The 20,347-nt window shown below is 36.1% G+C and overlaps 2 protein-coding genes across 2 annotated transcripts in view; one reads left to right on the forward strand and one right to left on the reverse strand.

Annotated features, from left to right (window-relative positions):
* Positions 1 to 5,877, reverse strand: part of LOC144425291 (NACHT, LRR and PYD domains-containing protein 2-like) — a 34,742-nt gene extending 28,865 nt beyond the window's left edge. Inside the window, exons 1-4 of the mRNA XM_078114869.1 lie at positions 5,667 to 5,877; positions 4,452 to 4,568; positions 3,987 to 4,169; positions 2,805 to 2,987 (exon numbers count right to left, since the gene is read on the reverse strand). Of these exons, the coding sequence (XP_077970995.1) occupies positions 2,805 to 2,987; positions 3,987 to 4,169; positions 4,452 to 4,568; positions 5,667 to 5,877 (694 nt within the window). The remainder of the gene's footprint in view (positions 1 to 2,804; positions 2,988 to 3,986; positions 4,170 to 4,451; positions 4,569 to 5,666) is intronic.
* Positions 1 to 20,347, forward strand: part of LOC144425174 (uncharacterized) — a 114,558-nt gene that overhangs the window by 71,924 nt on the left and 22,287 nt on the right. The window lies entirely within an intron of this gene.

A 20,347-nucleotide genomic window follows, 5' to 3' on the forward strand; every position in this document is an offset into this window, starting at 1 on the left:
GAGGCCGCTATAGATGACGCGGCCCGTCGGAAGCACTCAAAGTATGAAGAGTTATGTCGCTCCACTGCTCTTGCCTCTGGCAAAATCGTGGAGTTCCATGCATTTGTGGTTGGTTCTCTCGGCATTTATGCCGTTGGAAACCAGACAGCTCTTCGTGCTTCGGGTCTGACCGGAGGTGGTGCTACGGCGTTCTCCCGTAACTGCGTTAGGAACGCCATTCAAGGATCCCATCGCGTCTGGAGGGCCTGGTGCGGACTTCCTGACAGTGTCGGGTAATCTTACTGCACCCTCTTTTCTGACACTGTTTTATTATCTTCTTCCCTTTGTTTTGTATTTGTGTGATTGCGAGCTTGCGTGTGTGTTTCGTTGACCAATTAACCCTTTTGATTCTTACTAGTGGTTTCTCTAGGTAGTTGGAGCCCCAGAGCCATTTGCTCGGATTATTTTGTTTGTATGTCACCTTTTCCTCACCACTTGCCTCCCCAAACTCGCGCTCGGCAACGGGCTTGGGCCAACTTAGATGCTATTTATTTATATATATTAGTGTATACCGCTTGCCTTAGTTATCCCAATTTAAATTTGCAGTTATTGCTCACTTTTCCACGGTTTATTAGTTTGTTCGTTTCCTTCTTTTTTTTTTATCTGATAACTTATCAAACTTTTCCACATTATTGATTCAGAATTTCACCCCGGTTGATAGGAAAAGGCGAGCGGTAATTATATTTCAGTTAGATTTTTCCATGTTAGAACCCATCGCCGAAATTTGCCAGCCCTTCACTACTACTTTATATTGGTTATTTTTGCTTATGATTTTCTTTCCTATATTTTTTGAGGGGGGCTGGCTCAGTTAGATAAGCCGTACTCTTTTTTTTATATTGACTTGTTATTCTTTACATGTTCAATTTAATTTTTGTTAAGGTTAAATTCATTTTTGTATTTCTGTATAAATACCGCCACCCCCCCCCCCCCCCTGCGCGGGGGAGGCCAGGGGTACTGGCAAATGTACATGTTAATTTGAATAAAAGTGCATAAAAACACAAAAAGTTGCGCGGCCGCACGAGTAATACGTGGCCTTCAAACGCGCCGCAGATCACGCGCTCAGGTTTTGCTCTCCGTTCCACGTTGCCTCCCTTATTATTATCACATGTATTGTCCCTTTTTCACAACTTAATTCATTTTTGTCACAATTCAATATGTTTTTCCCATTTCTAAAATCATTCAATGGTGTTATTGTCGGCACTCGCGAGAGAAATGAAAGAGGCAAACAAACTGTATTTCATTGCAACAATTATTTATTATCGCTAAAACACTAAATAGGTTTAAAGTTGTTATAAACAATTTTCACCGCTGGACGTATCTTTTCACGTTATGAATTTCGTGCAAGGCCCGAGCATAATTTGATGGCAAAGATATAGAATTTACTATTTCGAAACGCTAATTCGAATTTTCAGACTGCAGAAACTATCCGAAAAAAATAAATGTTTTTGCGTTCGAGATATGGAATAATCGAAAATTCCACCACGCTTTCGTGAAGTAGTGCAATTTACTAAATTTAAGAAGGTTATATTAAGTTTCATTGCATCAGTGTTTTGACTACCACACGTTTTGCCATATTGCTGGCGTGATTACAGATCGGGTGGGCAAAATAGTATATTTTCATCGAATCGAATATCGGGTTGAATTCGGGATTTTATTCCGATTTTTATCTTTTGGGACGGCTTTGATCTTTTTGTCATCGTTTGTAAATTAACTCTCTTAATTTTAAGCTAAAAATACTATCATTTCTGTCGCCGGAATGCGGATATTTCTGAAGATGATAGTTAACATTCTTGATTTTGATATCTATATCATATGTGTATAACAAAGCCTCAAAATCCCGGTTTTTTTAGGGATCGGGATTTCCCGGGGTCGCAACCCATCATAGTACGGTACCTGATTGAAAAATTCTCAGTTCGCACGTTCTGTAATTTGACAGTAGGCCTATAATTTAGCGAGGTTTGATAGTAAAACGGAGACAAACAAACACCAAAATATTATCCAGTTCAAACAGCTCTACCTCGCCATGCAGAAACTTCATTAGAACAGCGTTTAACACGTTTAATATCAAAAAGACAGCAGCAAATTTCTCAATAAAGTGGATCGTCCTTTTCTGCATTGCCTACTTTTGTCCTAATTGCATTCCTTTGATTATGTTTTGCGTTCATGACATTTTTGGTTAATTTTGAAAGTCAGCCGGTCCGCAAAAATAGTTTTGAAATTTTACCGGTCCGCGAACTGAAAAAGGTTGAGAATCACTGGTCTAGATGGACAACATTTTTGGTCCCAGATCTAAAAACCTTGCCCACCCCTGAGTTAGATTGTAGAAGTGTTATGAGGACCTTGTCAGCTTCTGTGTCACCTTTTTGCGGACAGGCGATGGGCCGCGGCCCAGTGGTTGCCGACCACAGAATTAGACTACTGTTTCCTAATCGAGGAATTAGGTTAGAAAAAACAGAAATATTATTTAGTATTTGGTGCAATTTTCCTAATATCGATTAGTTCTGTATGGTTTATTGCAATACATATTTATTCATAATTTTTCAACTATTCAAACCGTGCAAAATCCAGAGTGCAAGTTGCATTAGCTAAATTTCCATTAAAAATTAGAATAACGGAAACAAGAATTTACATAAATTCATGAATAGGGAAGGAGTAGTGAAGCGATCCAAAATAAGGAAAAAAGAAAATATATCAAAAAAGGTCTAGAATTACTGGTTTAGAACCCCTTTATGTAAAATAAGTAGAAAACTTTTAAACAATCATACCAGTTATGTTGGTTTGTTGCAAAGTCTCTGCAGATATATGAGCTTCTGCTGCGGAGAGAGTGGCTTCTACTGTTTGGACAGTTGCCTTGTGCGACGCTAATTCTGTATGTTCAGAGATCACCGAAACATCTTTCGCACTTTCTATGCTCATATCTTGAACAGAAGCCCCAGTAATGCTGGTTTCTGGAAATTAAATGAATAGATTGCTGTAGATGGCTCATGACCCCGAATCCAAATCCATAGTCCTGATCTTTGGTGTTATCTAATGCCAGTAGAATTTGTTTTTTTTTGTATTTCCTTATAGGTTGGACGAATAAAAATCAACTTGCCGGCTATTGGATGATCTGAAAACACCTATGGGATCAGATTACTCTAGTTGATTTTACTGAAAACTAAGTTCTGATCTAATCATAAAATCTTCTTAAAATGTGAAAGCACGATATTTTAGGTCAGCGTTTCGCAACCAAGGAGTTTTTTCACAGAGAGAAAAAACAGAAATGTTACTTTGCATTTAGATAGGTTTAGATCACTTTGTGGATAATTTTGGATTAGTTTGGATAGTTTTTCAGAAATAGAGGAAAATCTGATCCACACACTAAAACTTTTTCAAATTTGAAAGCACTTTAGTTTAGACCAGAGGTCCGCAAATACAGGGTCGCGACCCAAAGAAACCCTCCACGCTGGTTCGCAAAACAATTTAAATTTGCCATAAATAAAAGCATCGTGTCTGTGTAGCGTATTTATGTACTACAGCTTTATAAACCTCAAATTAAAATTAAGGATGTTTCCCCGAGCATCGACTTCCTTATTTACTACGGTAACATTAGCCATCACAAAAAAAATTCAAATATGAATGCACAATAGATTAGACCACTGTTTCCCAACCGAGGAGGAGTTTTATTTCAGATAAAAAAAAATTTGATGCAATTTTACTAATATTAATTAGTTCTCTATTGTTATTGCAATACCTAACTATCCACAATTTTTCAACTACTCCAACCATGCGAACTCCAGAGTTTAAGTTGCATTAGCTAAATATCTGTTAAAAAATTTAACGAATGTGGAGTTTTCATGGAAATGGAAGAAGTAATAGGCAACAGAAAATGTATCAAAAAAGGTGGTGAATCACTGGTTTAGAACCCATTTCTGTAAAATAGGTTGAAAACTTCTAAACAATCATACCAGTTATCGTGGTCTGTTGCAAAGTCTCTGCAGAGATATAAGCTTCTACTGCCGAAACATTTGCCTCCACTGTTTGGACAGTTGCTTTTTGCGACGATATTTCTGTATGTTCAGAGATCACCGAAACATTTTTCGCACTTTCTATGCTCATATCTTGAACAGCAGCCCCGGTAATGATGGTCTCTGGAAATGGAATGAAAGATCTTTTGGTTATAATTGTGATCGTATTTGACAGTCAAAAAATAAATTTAAACATAGAACATAGAAATACACCTGGCAGTCACCGAGGGTGAGTGGATTCGTCGAGATTTTCATGGTGTTTCATGAATATAACTCTTCTATAACATACCACTTCCCTTGACTAACCCAGCCAGAACTCAAATTCAAGATTTTTAACACAAGAATGCGACTTTTGTCTACAATAAAAGTAAGTTTTAGAGTAAGTAAGGTATAAAAATATTTTACCATTAATGTTGGCCTGCTGAAGTACATTTGCAGAGATAATTGCTTCCCCTGCCGTGACGTTTGCTTGCTTAGTGGCAACAGAAACTTCTTCAGCTCGCACACTTGTCATGTTACTCGCTGCAATATAGTAACATAAAACAAATAAGAATTAATTAGAACTTCCTCGTACGTTAAAAACGGGAAACTGATTCAAAAAAATTAAATGGAGTCTTATACCATCGCCTATTGATAAAATATTGCTTATACATCACAGATTGTTCGATGTAAACTAGTACATTAGTCACTTTGTGACTTTACATAATTGTGATTTCATCATTTCAGAAAGAATTTGCAAAGTTGGAAAAATTTCAAATACAGTTCTGCCTGAATCTGTCACTTTGATATATTCGACACCCTAAATGCTCACACCTAAGATCCAATTTTTAGAAAGTCTAGCTCGTTATCTCAAGTCACCAATCTGAATGATTTCAAAAAATAAGCGAAAATTTAATTATTTCATTAAATATTGATTTTGCAAATTTTCAGATAGCGTCAGTTGCTCTCTCGAGCTAATTGACTTATTTTAAACAGTTTTGTTTGTAATAGATTTAAAACAGCGGTTTCCAAAGGGCGGAAATAAACCAAATTGGGGGCTCCCGAAGTATGCGAAGCAAGATGGCGGACATCAGAATGTAATATGTGTACTAGGTTAGGGTTAGGTCATAATTTAAGGTATAAATACTACGGGAGGCTCTTGGCTAGTCTTCGAACTGATAATAGGACTAAAATAAGGAAAATTGGAAAAAAATTATCGCCTAACCCTAACCTGTTACCCATGTTACGTTCCGATGTCCGCCATCTTGGTTCGCATACTTCGGGAGCACCCCAAATTGAATTATCCCCAAATGGGGGAGTAAAAAGATTTTTCTGCCTTTCACAGCTCATACGTGAGTGCCATGAACGAACTTCTAGATGGCGAGAGGAATCGCATTTGACAAAGTCAAATATACATACCGGTAATACTGTTTTCGGCTAAAATTAAGCCGGATATTGAAAATCTGGCGCCGTTTTACCAGACTTGCTTATCTCATTAGACTAATAATGAATAGAGAATAAATTTATTTCTATATCTTAGTCAGGGGGGTGCTTGTTTGTCAAAAAGTCGTACTAGGGAGTGCTACAAAATAATTGTGGGAAACACTGAGTTAAAACAATATTCCATAAGAATTCTCTTACCGATGTGGCATTGTTCCGCAAAAATGACGGCATCTCTAGCTGTTACAGTCGCCTGTTTTGCTATCACAGATGCTTCGTCGACATGTGCGATTTCTGAACGTTCTGCTGTCACGGAGACTTCTGCAGCGTTATTTACGCTCAAGTCTTGCACAACGGAATCAGTTATGTTTGTCTCAGACACCGACACAGCTGCCCCGATCTCCTGCTCCATTTTCAAACCTATAAAACAACAAATTCGAGGTTGCCAGATATATTATAAAAGAAGGGGAAGAAATGCATGAAAAAATAAAAGTAATATTACGTTGGGGGTATTAAAAGCCTATATCCATAAAACTGTGGTGAGAGGGGGATTGGAAAGAAAACTGTTCTAACAAATGGAAATCAACACAACACCGGTAAAGACACGAATATAATAAGAATAGAAATTTCATATTTATTTTGAGAGGAGAGTCGATAAGGCGACTGGATAATATTCCACCACGTGATTATGATGTTTTGTCGGCCTCGCCATATAATTAACCTGTATACCGATACCCGACTTGGACCTTATCTGTTCCAATACCAGATATGGACTGTAATGCACGAGCTTTGATGTATGATTACGTCTTTTTAAAGATAAGGCTTTTTTTTCTAAATATTGAATTCATATCCTACAGTTTCAGTAAAATAATGCTCAGAAAGTAAAGTAAACAAGTCTAGAATGTAGTAAACTCACCATCAATTGCGAAGAAATGAAACTTCAACACATCAAGTGTTTCGGAGGATTTAGTTTAAGTAGACTTCTATGTTTATTAATTAAACTGAGAATGACAAAGTGGAATTTACAACAGGATCAATAACAAAAAAGTTTTTAACATTTAACAACTGAATCACAAAAGATGATCAACATTATATACATCAGGATACATACTGCCAGTGTTAAAGGATTGTGATCTTAGGGATTCGTGTCATCATAAATTTGTTAAATCTACTTTTGGTTTCTTTCAACGAAATATTCCTTATGAGCGTTTCAGTGTTTAGTATTGATATAGAACAGCACCGGTTTAGATTGAAGTATATGAGAAGCAGCCCAAAAATAAAAAATCTTGTGTAAGCAACTTGGCAATGAATTTTAAGTTGTTTTAGAGCATTAGTTTGCCGCAACACACAGTTCCAAAGCATCTGTCTGCACGGACACGTCATATATACGACGCCATAAAATGTATTTAATTACCCCCAAGAGCGGCATAGCTAGAAATATACGAAAAATGATCATGCCGACTGCTTTCATGTATAGGTTCTGGACAAATATATCTCTGCCAATTATATCGTCCAGCAAATCTGCCGTATCGATTTATTTCCTAAAGTCAATATAAAACACAAATAGCTACAATACTAATTGAAACCAGTACCAGTTATAGTCAACACAACAATATAGTTATTGGAAGCATTTTCTCAAGAACCCACGTATGGTATATTAGCATTCACAAAAAATAGTTGAAAGTATTTTATCCAAAACAAAACAGTTGGTAGAATACCATTACAACTACCTGTATACACGAAGTATTAAATAAAAATGGTTATCAGAGTCTTTTTTCAAGCGATATTTACACATATCCCATCTATGCAACTCTGATATAGGTTTCGCAGTGTTGGTGTTAGATTGTCTGTCAGTATTCCCTCCCTGGATATTATCATTTGAGAACTCACAACTTCTCTTTGAAAAATTTAACATATTGCAAGCAAGCAGGTAGAGAAGGTGCGAACACAGCAGCGAAATAGCAAGTGAAGTTTTTTTTATCAGGTTTTACAACAATATAGTCTTGATAATTACTCGATAAAAAAACACGAATTAACATGAATGAATGCAACATTATGCTCCTAACAGTAGAAGCCTCAATTCGTGAAAATTTGACAAGAAGTTTAGGAAATAATCTGCTCACATCGCCTTAAACTAGACTAGAATCATATTTTATCAGAAAAGCCCTACTTAATTTTACAATTTTGTGCAATCTTTATACATTAGGCTCCATTTGTATAAATGACCCAAATACGATATAAACCGTCAATTTACTGAAAATCCTTCGGCCGAATAACTTCCGCTGTCGATATCGGGCTTTACTTGAATCTTGAACAGCATCTAAGCAAATTTTGAAATAATAATGTCATTTGGGTGGATCTATCTAGAGCAGGGGTGGGCAACATACGGCACGCGGGCCGCGTCCGTCCCGCGACGAGATTTTGACCGGCCCGCTGACTGTATCCAACCACACTCTGTAAGGTGATCCGACGCATCATTCCTGAAAGTTGCCGATCGCTCCACTCTCACCGAACTGTCAGTGCGAGCTGGTGAAATAAACAATTGCCTTAGTGAACAAACAATTGCGTTAGCACACTTGTTAAACAAACAGTATAAGGTCAGAGCAGAGAGCGTTGTAAACATTCCCCACTACTGTTATCAGTTATATTTGAAATCTAACTATAAAAAGATTTTAGAAATTAGATTTTATATTAAGTTTTATTATCCATGGAATATCCCAAGAAACGTAAAGTTGACAGAGAGTGTCAAGCATTTAACAAAGATTGGATACCGAAGTATTTTTTTGCAATAATCAGGCCCGCCGAGGACTTTATTTTTTCACATCTGGCCCGCCGACTAGAGAAGTTGCTCACCTCTGGGCTAGAGGCTTGGTAACTAATATTGGTAAATTGAGGAAGCGTAAAGAATGAAAAATTTGAAAACATAAACTGGAATCGAAGTCAAGTTGAAAAAGTTGCTGACAACTGAGCAGTATGTAAATAACACTGAAATGTCAAACATAAAGGCAAAAAGTAACGAGGACGATCGAAAAGAATTGAGAATGGGCCAAACTCTAACTTAACGCTTTGATTCTAACATTTCTAAGTTATTATTGATTCGTCGTACATGTAAAACTATTGCGACACATATTGCTACGTTAATGAGAGTAGATCAGTGTAGTATAATTAATAACAAAAATTAACATTCACGTTGGCTAAAATATATTGCTAGCGCATTCTCTTTATTTTCCATACTGTATGTATTTGCTGAACGGGTGTATAGCACTTCTTGTTTTTAGAGATCGCCCCCGCTACTTTCCACCTAAAACAAAACAAGGCGGGCATGTTTTCGCCGGTTTTACGGGTTACATCCACAGCGCATCTGTATTGATAAAGCGGCAACGAGAAGAGAGCGTCCAGCGGGGGTGGCTTACGCGTGTCGAGACATCATAATGGTGCCTTAATACACCATATGCATGTTGCTACCTTGTGTATGTGTTGATTGATCGACATAATCTTAAGTTTTAAGGCTAATTATTAATTTTGGAGACTACGGTAGGCCGTTTGCGCTCAAAGTGTATCCGTTTATGCGTATTATGCGTATTATGCGTTTATCCGTATTATGCTGAAAATAAATTTGGTTCACTACTTTGTATAATTCCTCTTTAAACTCTCTTAAATCTTTGGCAACATACATTTTTACCAAAGCCTTTATTAACAAACCTATCCCAGCTCGACTGCCTTACATATTCAAACACTCACAAATATATATAAAAGAAAAAAATTACTGTCTGCTCATTTTGTTGGTAAAGCTTTAGCAACATACATCATTAGTTATTACCAAAGCCTTTGTAAACAAACTTATCCCAGCCCACCTGTCTTAGATATTTAAACACTCACAAATATATAAAAAACTAAATTGCTGTAAGCTCACTGTATTACCTAATGTATGCTAAATTACTGGCCGCAATACATACAGAGCTTAAACGTTAATTGAAACGCGTTTCCTTATGTGTCAGTTTCCTTAAACGCGTCGAAGCTATAGATGAGACAGGAAATTGAGTCAATCCATGTATAAGATTACTTAGCTAATTAAGATTCCAACAACACACTGTATTGAATTCTAGCAAAGAAATGTGTTTAAAAATGATTGACTTCAGTGATGTTTCACAGTTATTGTGCGGATCAACCTTTTGAACCAAAACATTTGACCATTTTTTAGTCGTGTCATTATTATTATTTTGATGATGCTTATAACTGGCTTAGTTTTGTGCACCAGGACTGTGATATTACGCGTTGGGTGTTCAAATGCTTCGACCCGTTATGAGGACGTATCTTATAACAAATTATATAATTTTGGGATTTGTTAGTAAAATAGTGAGATTAACTGGGTATATATTCAGTTCTTTTAAATGATTGATTAAAAATGATCTTGGGAAGTCATAGCGGAGACTATGTAATATTAAATGTTCGACGGTTAGTTTTCCAAGCAAGTGTCACAAAGTCCATTGTCGTGGAGTTCGATTTTATGAAGATGATAGTTCAACGACAGTGGCCTGTTTGTAGTCTGAACAGTATTATATCTATGTCTCACAAAATGAGCGCTTTTCCTAAGAAGCGACAAAATATAGCACATCCAGTTTACCAAAGTTTGATATATTTATTCGAAGTATACTTAGTGTATATGTATAATCTGGCATTTTCATAAAATCTTTGAATTTAAGATAGTGTCAGTATTTAGGCCCACGAAATGCCATCAATTTTTTTTTTTTTTTGATTTTAGTATTTTCGAAAATGACAACAAAATTGAAGCGCTGAAACTCCAATGTCAACACCGTCCATATTTTAAGACGAAGATATATCAAGTCTTGACCTCTGCCAGAGTTTACAAACTTTCGTGCGAGTTATAACGTAAATATCAACAACGTCACATGGATCTTTTAAAGTAAGATTGAAGGCATCTCCCAACTAGTACGCGATAACACAATCAGTCGAAACGTCAATATATCTCCACATAAGGCTGAAAATAAATTTGGTTCATTACTTTTTATAATTCTGATTTAAACTCTATTTACTCATTTTGTTGGGTAAGCTTTTAGCAACATTCAATATTATCGGAGTCTTTGTTAACAAACCTATCCCAGCCCACCTGACATAGATATTCAAACACTCACAAACATATAAAAAACTAAATTGCTTTAAGCTTACTGTATTACTTACTGCACGCTTTAAATTACTGGCCGCTATACATACAGAGCGTAAACGTATATTGAAACGTGTTTCCTTGTGTGTCAGGTTTAATTAAATTACTGTAACTAAATTACTGTATGCTTACTGTATTACTCACTTACCTACTGTATGCTAAATCACTGGCCGCTATGCATACAGAGCTTAAACGTAAATTGAAACGCGTTTCCTTATGTGTCAGGTTTCCTTAAACGCGTCGAAGGTATATATGAGACAGGAAATTGAGTCAATCCATGTATAAGATTACTTAGCTAGTTAAGATTCCAACAACACACTGTATTGAATTCTACCAAAGAAATGTGTTTAAAAAATAATTGACTTCAATGGTGTTTCAGAGGTATTGTGCGGATCAACCTTTCGAACCAAAACTTCATTTGATCATTTTCTAGTCGTGTTATTTTTATTATTTTATTGGTGCTTATAACTGGCTTGGTTTTGTGCACCAGGACTACGATATTACGAGTTGGGTGTTCAAATGCTTCGACCCGTTATGAGGAGGTATTCTATAACAAAGAATATAATTCTGGGATTTGTTAGTAAATTAACGAGATTTACAGGGCATATATTCAGTTCTTTACAATGATTAATTAAAAAAGATCTTGGAAAGTCATAGCGTGGACAATGTAACATTAAATGTTCGACGGTTTTGTTTTCCAAGCAAGTGTCACAAAGTCCATTGCCGTGGAGTCCGATTTTATGAAGATGATAGTTCAAAAGACAGTGGCCTGTTTGTAGTCTGAACAGTATTATTTATATCTTCTAGATAATTTGCAGGGAATATGATCTTTAACAGATGGGAAAAATAATTTGAAGTGTAGATCTTTTTCTAGTGTGATATGATAGTTGTTCGAATCCATGTCGCACTTTGCTTTGATAATTGACTTTGCTTTGTTTTTCGAGAGTTTGATGACTGATGTTAAACTACTTTCTGGCATTGTTATCTGTGATTTCGTTGCCAGCAATTCCAACATGTCCTGGAATCCCCGCGAAATCTACGAAAATATTTTGCCTCCTGATAGAAAAGATAGAATAGTTTTAATATTAAAAAACAACCTATGATTCACAGAGTAAATTTTACTTAATCCCTGTACAAGGCCAGACAATCGGTTAAAATTGAAACATGTGACGGCTTATGCAAAACTATCCAAAGCAATGCTCTGTATGGTGACCGTACATTTGAACCCATGCGTATATCCACGGGTTCAATCTATATGCGGGTGCTAAAACCCATGGGTTAGGGTTAGTATGGGTTTAACTATCCGTGAAACCAAAAAAATTCCATAGGTGCAATAGCATACAGGTGCAATTGTCATGGGTTCAAATGTACGTGGGTTCAAATGTAATGGAACCCTCTGTATACAGCATAAGGTTCAGTTGTGAACAAACTTAACACTTTGTCAAAGGTAAAAGTTTTGAAAACGTCATACTTTAAAATACAAAATGAAGAGCCACATGCGCTATCCGTCTTTGATTCATCCGTATAAATCAGGGGTGGGCAACTTCTCTAGTCGACGGGCCGGCTGTGGGAAAATGAAGTCCTCGGTGGGCCCGATTATTACATGAATAGTATTCAATATCTCAATCACATATTTGTTCGCTAATGCACGAAAGATAATTATAAATCGCGTTTAAAGTAAAGTTTAATTTTTACAAAAATTATAGACTAAAAAAACACATAATGAATTTGTCATAATGTACTAAAATTGTACTTCAATAGCTTCTAAAGTCAGTGAGACATTTGTGGTCGATCAAAGTTGTCAACAAGATATTTAAACCCAGGCTGCAGGTTTGATGTAGAAATTCTCAGTAAAGAATGCATGTTAACATCAGTTAGATTGGTCTTGTTAATGATCAAGGTCGAAAATGTTTGTTCACAAATGTACGTAGACCCAAACCGAACGAGTAGTTTCATGGCCATCTTTCTCAGGTTGGCAAACTTAGATTCCTTCAGTAATGCATAAAATTTGTCAGTACTTTCGGATTTGAATTGAGTCACACCCAAATTTAGCTTCACCTCTGACAGAATATTTGCAACATCTACGGCAGGGGTCGGCAACCTTTTGTCGCCCGCGGGCCAAAATTAGGGGTTGCGAGTCATTGGCGGGCCGCACATATTTTTAGAAAGTTGAAACTGAACGGATGATACTTTTTATATTAAAAATCAAGCAATGATACATCCATCTCTCGAATAAAATATAGATTTATTTCCTCATTGCATCTCAAAAAATTCCATTTGAATATTTTCAGCGCCATTGAACCCTTTGCACTTAGCACCAACTTTTCTGCGTTTTGTTGCCATTCGAGCTTGAAGTAAATCATCATTAAATTCAGAGGAGAACAGCGGAGCAATGCAAAATTTGAAATTAATTCAGAGGTGCAGTCAAAACTTTGGTCATGAATAGCAGTGTGATAGGTAAATGTCGGCTGCCAACGACACAGAATCATCCGAATTTGTTATCGCAAAATTGGTCAGTCGAGTCGATGCTCAATGTTTCGTGCTTCCTGCTTTGGATACGATTGTTGACATCTGAACGTCCGCCATGACTAATAGAAAAACACCAAACTGCGGGCCGGATCCGGCTTGCAGCGTCATTTTATCCGGCCCGCAATAACATGCAAAAATGGCTAAATTTCTTTGCGAGGGAGATATTACCGAGCATCGTCTTCCTTGTTTATTTCGTAACATTGGCCAATCAGCAAGATGCAAAAAGTGACGTAATAATAGGCCTTTCGCATCCGCTCAGACACTTCTGTCACACTGACAGATTTTCAGTCGTGGTTGTAAACAATACTTCGTTTTTGCGACTTTGAATGCTATGCGTCAGTTTTTGGTTGTGTTTCGGAAATTTGAGTAGGAATCAAATAAGTCAATCATCATTTGCCTCCTTAGGAGTTAGTCTAGAAATAGCTGTGACAAACAAAATAGGCTAAAATTCTCTACCGGTACGTAACGTTTTCTGCAATACACTCGTGGCGCGTGCTTTCGACGAAACTGTTTGTTTCTTGTGATAAAAAATAAACTGCTAACAGTACTGTAATCCCTCGCGTACTGTTCCAACTTCACAAGTCACATTAACTTTTGTACTGCTCAAATGCGAATATTCATTACAAAAATTATTGAAGTATATTACAAAAAAAAAATTGAAGTTCGTCTGATTTAAATAAAAACTACGCCAGTGGATAGATCTGAGTAAAAATAGAAATCAATACCAAGTTTATAAAAAACGATCAAGTAATAATGGAGATATCGGAATTTTAGTACCGCCCGAAAGGCCAATTCTTTCCATAATGATTGTATTACTTTTTTTGATAAGAACTGAACTAAATATGAAAAAATAACACATATCAAGCACTAATCTTTCGATGTGCGTCACATCTATGGAATATTGAAACTATTTCAGAATTTCATTCTGGCAACGGTCATTGACACCGCCGAAAGATCGTAGCAAATAAACGCAGGAGTTGTGCATGATAGTTTGACAGTTGTTCATTGTGGGTAATATTTAACGCTATTCTGATTGTACAAACTTCATAAAAATTGTATTAAGTTAGGAAAGAAATGCACACGCCCATATAAATTTCATCTGTGTCCATAGACAATATCATTAATTTGCACTACGTATAACTGGAGCTGAATTTTTAAAAGCGTCGAATGTTGGCAAATTTATGCGTTAATAAAAAAATCAAATATCAGATAATAGTTGTTTATTTTATCTAAATTATGTCAAAATTTCATGGAATTCCAAGCTATAGCAGGCAGTCGTTTTTATGAGCGGTATTTCAACACGGCGTAACGGTACTTAGCAGACGTGATGCGTACATTTTTGCCGCGAATTTTGTAACATTCTAATTCATGACAGCAACGTTTTGATAACAGCTAAACTCAGGATAGTTGTCTAGATATAGAAATCTTGTAAATTCGTTTTCCTATGATGTTCTCGATCTATATTCTGCGATATTCCCAACATTTGTGAATTTATTGTATTGCATTGACAAAAATATTCATCCGGCCGTTTCAACACAGTTTGAGCGTAAATATATACTACTACTAGATGTCCAAATCCGCTTATCGAACACTTCTATGCAATTGGCTCTAGCCTCTCAGACAAATGTAAGTAAAATGGACAGTTGTTATATGTATTTCCTTCGCAATTGTGAGCCAGTCTATGATCATGAGCTAATGAACTGACGATAGAAATATCAAATTTGAAAGACAGGAAGGCAGTAGGGTCCGATAACATTTCAATATGCTTCCTCAAATTAATTGCTTTATCTAATCGCATCTTGTTTAGTAGAATTTTTTAATTGCTCCCTCTCTCACTGGGCTTCTTTCCATCATCTCTCAAAGTTGCTTGGGTAATCCCACTGTTCAAACCTGGCAATGAAAAGAATGTGTCAAATTATAACCCTATATCAATCCATTCAGCGATTGATAAAATATTTGAGCGCTCTATTCATAAAAGACTCATGGATTTTTAACCGAACATGATGTAATAAATAAATCTCAGTTCGATTTTTGGTCGTATCGTAAATATATACTACTACTAGATGTCCAACTCCGCTCGCCGTATAATAAACAATCAAAGGCGATGTTGCACCTTCAAGTGGCGGGCGTCACGGTCGGTAGGTTCAGACAAGGTGCTTAACGACGACGACGCTCCTGCATCAGAGCTTGCAAACTCCCCTAGTCGATGATGACTGATCGAAATATTTGCTGAAGGACATGGAGAATTTGATTAAAATGAACAAATTATTGTGAAAATGAAGACACAGTCTGTCTTGCATATTACCAGGATGATGTGACAACTTTTTTGTCGAAAGAAAGCCAGGCATCAAAAATTCGATGTATTGCAAAAAATGTCAGTCAGATGTAGGTAAAGTGGTGACGAAAATGAATACTTTGCACCTTATATAATGAAAAAAACTTAGCAGCATAGCGTTTTGGTCTCACTCTATCTCAAGTATTGTACCTTTTACAGAAGTTTTTTTCTACACTTGACCTATAATCAGGGCTGCCATAACGTCCTTATTTTTATGATTTGTCCTTATTTTGAAGGCCTTTGTCTTAGAAAATATATTTGTCCTTCTTTTTAACAAACATCCTTATTTTGATCCAAAGGTAAAACAGCAATTTCTGCTCACAATGCAATACCAAATCGATATTATATCGATAGCAGCAATGCCTATAATACTAAATCTAAAAGCGTAATAACTACCAATCTCACAGTCGAAGAAATCGAAATTTTAGATTACATAGCAGGATATGTTATGAGAAAAATTTATCACAGTGAAGGAATTTCAGCTAGTCATAAACTCATATTGTTAAAAAAAATTACGCTTACGAAAGTGACAGAAAAAAAAGATTTCACAACAAAACATGCTTATATGGGGAACATTGGAATGGCTATCTCAATACATGCAAGTAGCTGCAATTTATTTCCATCATCACATCACATTCCTGACACTTGATAAAGAAGAAAAACATTTTCAAATCATTCATGGGCGAATACCTCAATGTATTAAACAATGTAACTGAATATCAAGATGTAACAACACTACTTGAAAAGTATTCACAAAATTAGAGCAAATGTATAAGCAAATTACTGCAGCCAAAATAATAACAACAAGATGGACAATAGAATTCGTGGATTACGAAAACAATTAAAAAAAACAGCAGCTAAAACGAAGATTAAGATATATGTGATTACAGTCAAGTTTCTGTACTCCTGAAGTATGCGTACTAAGAATTGTGGACACCGGAACGTAGTATGTATACCTCGTTAGGATTAGGTCATTTCCAATTTTTCTTATTTCAGTTCTATTATGAGTTCGGGGACTAACCAAGTGAGTTTTGTAGTATTTGTACCTAAAATTATGACCCAAACCTAACCTGTTACACATACGATGTTCCATTGTCCGCATCTTGGTACACGTACGTCTGGAGTACCCAAGTTTTTTTCTCAATAATTACAAATTATTGATTACATGAAATACAAATTATTCTTTTAATTATTAATGTGATTAAACATTGAATATCGAGTAATGTCAATAGTGGTATTGATGTTTTTTGAGGCTTAGGGAGTGGTTCTTAGTGGGGGTAAAGAGACAATTTAGGTTCTATCACATGCACATTGTCACATATTTCTTTGAGTGATCGCTGATTTTCAATCAACTTCTCATTATATGTGAACTGGAGCACCGATGAATTCTCAGCCCTGCAACCTGCAAAATATGCATCTTTTAAACTGAAAATCTTTTGGTGGTTTATTCAATATTAGGGTCAAGGGCATTAGGGGGAGGTTTTCAGTTGACAAGTTAGACCAAAACCCCTAGAAGGTCTAAACGGAAGCCGGCAAATGTGGGTTTTCAATAGCCCAGATGGTCTGACTCTAAAAAAGTGTTTCAAGCCACGAAAAATTTATATGTATGATATAGAAAATGAATATAGAAGACTTTTATTTTACATTTAAGGGGGGTCTGACAGATGATACGTTGTAGAAGCAATGAAATGTTGTTGTTTTTTATCCTACAAAAGAAACATATGAGTACAAAATGAGTTACATGCAGTTGTATAGCATTTATTTTGTTAAAAAAACCTCGGGCTAATCACCTGTTGTAGACTTCCAGTGTGTACAATCATTTATGACATTTTGGATGATTCACTGCAGTCTTTTGTCTCCAGATGTTTCAAAGGGAGTAGATTTCCGTTTTTAAAGTAGGCAATGTTTGTAGTGCTGCTGCATATGCCAAGAAAGGTATTCTGCTGGTTTGCAATACTTGGCAGTTGCTTTAAATGCAAACATTTCCAAAATCTCAGCAACAGATGCAGGAAAAACCTAGAAAGAAAAATTTCCATGGTTCATCTGTTATTAATGACCTGAATAATGTTGGTAATTTTAGAAATAATAATCATGCTCCAAGTATTTAAATGCTCAATAGGAGATAGATCCAATAAAAAATACCAATAAATTATTATCTGAAACAATATTTTGTTCTGTACCTGTGCTGAATATTTAACAGACATTTTTTGTCAAGCTACATGTTGGTCTGTTAGTTTACATGGCTGTTTCAAATGTTGATTTAGACATATCTTCATAAAACCCCATCTGGTGACAGCAAATCATTCTAGTCCGGCAGAATCAGGCCTTAACATTGTTTTGGGACATAAAGTTTTTTTTATTGTTTAGATATAATTTATATGACATATATAATGATACCCAGGTGGGTGTGGAGTGTATAATGTTGAGCAATTTTTTTTCAGTGAATTCAAAGTATTCGGTCCAAGATGACGCACATCCTGAACCCCAACCTGGTAAACATACAATGTTCAGGTTGTGCGCCATCTTGGTACGAATACTTCAGGAGCGCTTTTTTGTTGAAAACAATTATTTCATAACTACATGGTTTAGTTTTGCATACATAGTACCATTGAATCTCCTTACAATGTCAGAAATTCAATTTTAGTAGAATAAATGGTAGTTTATTCCACTAATACAAGCCAAGATCCATCGACAGTATCTAGCCACTTTCTATTGCGCTCTTCAAACTACATTTGCGTTGCCGCGCGCATTTCGTTTTCCTACTTTGAGCTTATAGGGACTTGGGAAATATTTTATTAGGTAAATTGGATTGTAATATTTGACCTCGTCTTTCACTCCGAACAAGGCCATGTAAAACCATCCACTGGTATCTAAAGATGTGTAACGTGTTTTCTTTTGGAAGAACCGCAACCTTTCAGTGCTGCATTGACTTTGGCAAAATTAATATATCCTTGTGGAGATAGAAGGTATGCGCATGCAAAACCGAGATGTGCACCTGTTATGCCAACATAGTTGAGTCAAACGTTTTGAATACTAGTACATCACACACATTTTCCTGCGTGCTTTGGTTGTACGTAGTAACGCGCACATTTTTGCGCACATGCATCAAATTCCACTTGATTATTGAGCTATAGGTTTTTGACAAGCTTTTGTGTATGATATCATTCCATAGAATTTGTAGGCTGTTCTAAAGAATTCTAGTTTCAGCTTTTTCATTCATTCAAACCGCGTGTTGAAAATAAGATTTGTAATATTGCGTGTTGGTTTCCAACATCCCTAAATCGGTGATGCCAGTTAAATCTTCAACACAAAAATATCAGTAACATCTGCAATAAAAACAGCAGTACCCACTCAAATGACAGCTGACCCCCAGATGGATACTCTTAATATCTGCTCCATCGCGTGCCTCTTACAGTCTTACCAGTTTACATGACAAAAAGTTCGGACTGCAGTTGGCGTGACGAAATGTTTTTAAATATCTATTCTACAATGAGATTATTTGATTGCATACTACTAAAAGTTTCGCCTTATATGTCTTTTCCCATTGCACTATTCCTTTACTGATATTCGATAATATGACGCTCATGTATAATCTTTTCCAAGCTATTCAGATGGGAATGTACGAATATATATAAGAATTGCTAATATTGGTTTGCAAAGCGATGAAATCCAATCTTGGCATTTCTGCCTCTCGCAATTGCTGCGTATAATCGGGGAAGTTCTGTGGCGTGGTTATCAAATGAAAAAAAAAAACATGGGAGTATTTTTTCTACTTATCTACTACTATCAAACCTTGACATTTTGTGAAAACTTTTATTCTTGCAACCTTTTTTTAAAACATCCCCAACAACCACAATTAATTCTGTTATTAAACTTCCGAAACAAACACATAAAATCATTAACAGATGCATATCACCAAGTAGATATTGCTGAATTGCTCTTTATTTTACCATTTTTCATGTAATTCTTTTTGGTAAACCTGTCATCTATCGTAAATACAGCACATTTGACAATGTTGTAGTGTGACTTCTTTGGCCTCACATTTTTGATATTTGTAGTTAGAGCTCTTGGGGCTCTGTCAAACAAAGTTACATACAAAATATTGGTTGTAAATTGCAAAACATTATCATGTTGTTGGAATAACTTGGCATTTTACCACCCGTATATCATTCATTGTTGAGAATATTAATAAAATCATAAAATTTAAAATTCCTTTTTTTTTGAAATTTTTGTTGCAGCTGAATTCCAGGGACAGCATGACAACAGGCAAGAGAAGCACGGTCGCCTCTTTTAGTTTATGACAGGGTTTCTTAAAAGGGGACCCCGTCCTTCTTGGAGGCCGCTGATCGGTTATCTGGGAGCACGAACAAACAGATGGAAATGCGAATATATAATACCAATGTATTTTTATAGAAGTAGAAGAGAAGAAGCAAAAGTGTTGAGAGTCTTTGGTAGTTTGAAAAGCATTGGCATGGAACATAAGAATGAACTACCTTCTTTCCCAGGGATATACTATAAAATGTAGCCATTTTCTCATTCTTGTTCTCATGATATCATTATCTTTCACTGCGTCGTCGTGATCATCCCGCTGCATAACAATTCTCGCTAACAAATAATTGACTGTTCTCCACCGGGTGTATATCCACTTGAACCACTGGCGACTGCATCAGCAGGCTTGTATTGTTAATTGCAACAAAAGCGGGTATTCTGAAATATTACTCTTTATTTTACGCGTATGTTTCGACAGTATTTCCATATACTGTATATGGGTCGCGACCCAAAGCTGGGCTCAACAAATACCAAAAAGTTATTGATTTTATTCCCTAATAAATTTGG

The sequence above is a fragment of the Styela clava genome, chromosome 7 (genome assembly GCF_964204865.1).
Source record: "Styela clava chromosome 7, kaStyClav1.hap1.2, whole genome shotgun sequence".
Taxonomy (NCBI): Eukaryota; Metazoa; Chordata; class Ascidiacea; order Stolidobranchia; family Styelidae; genus Styela; species Styela clava.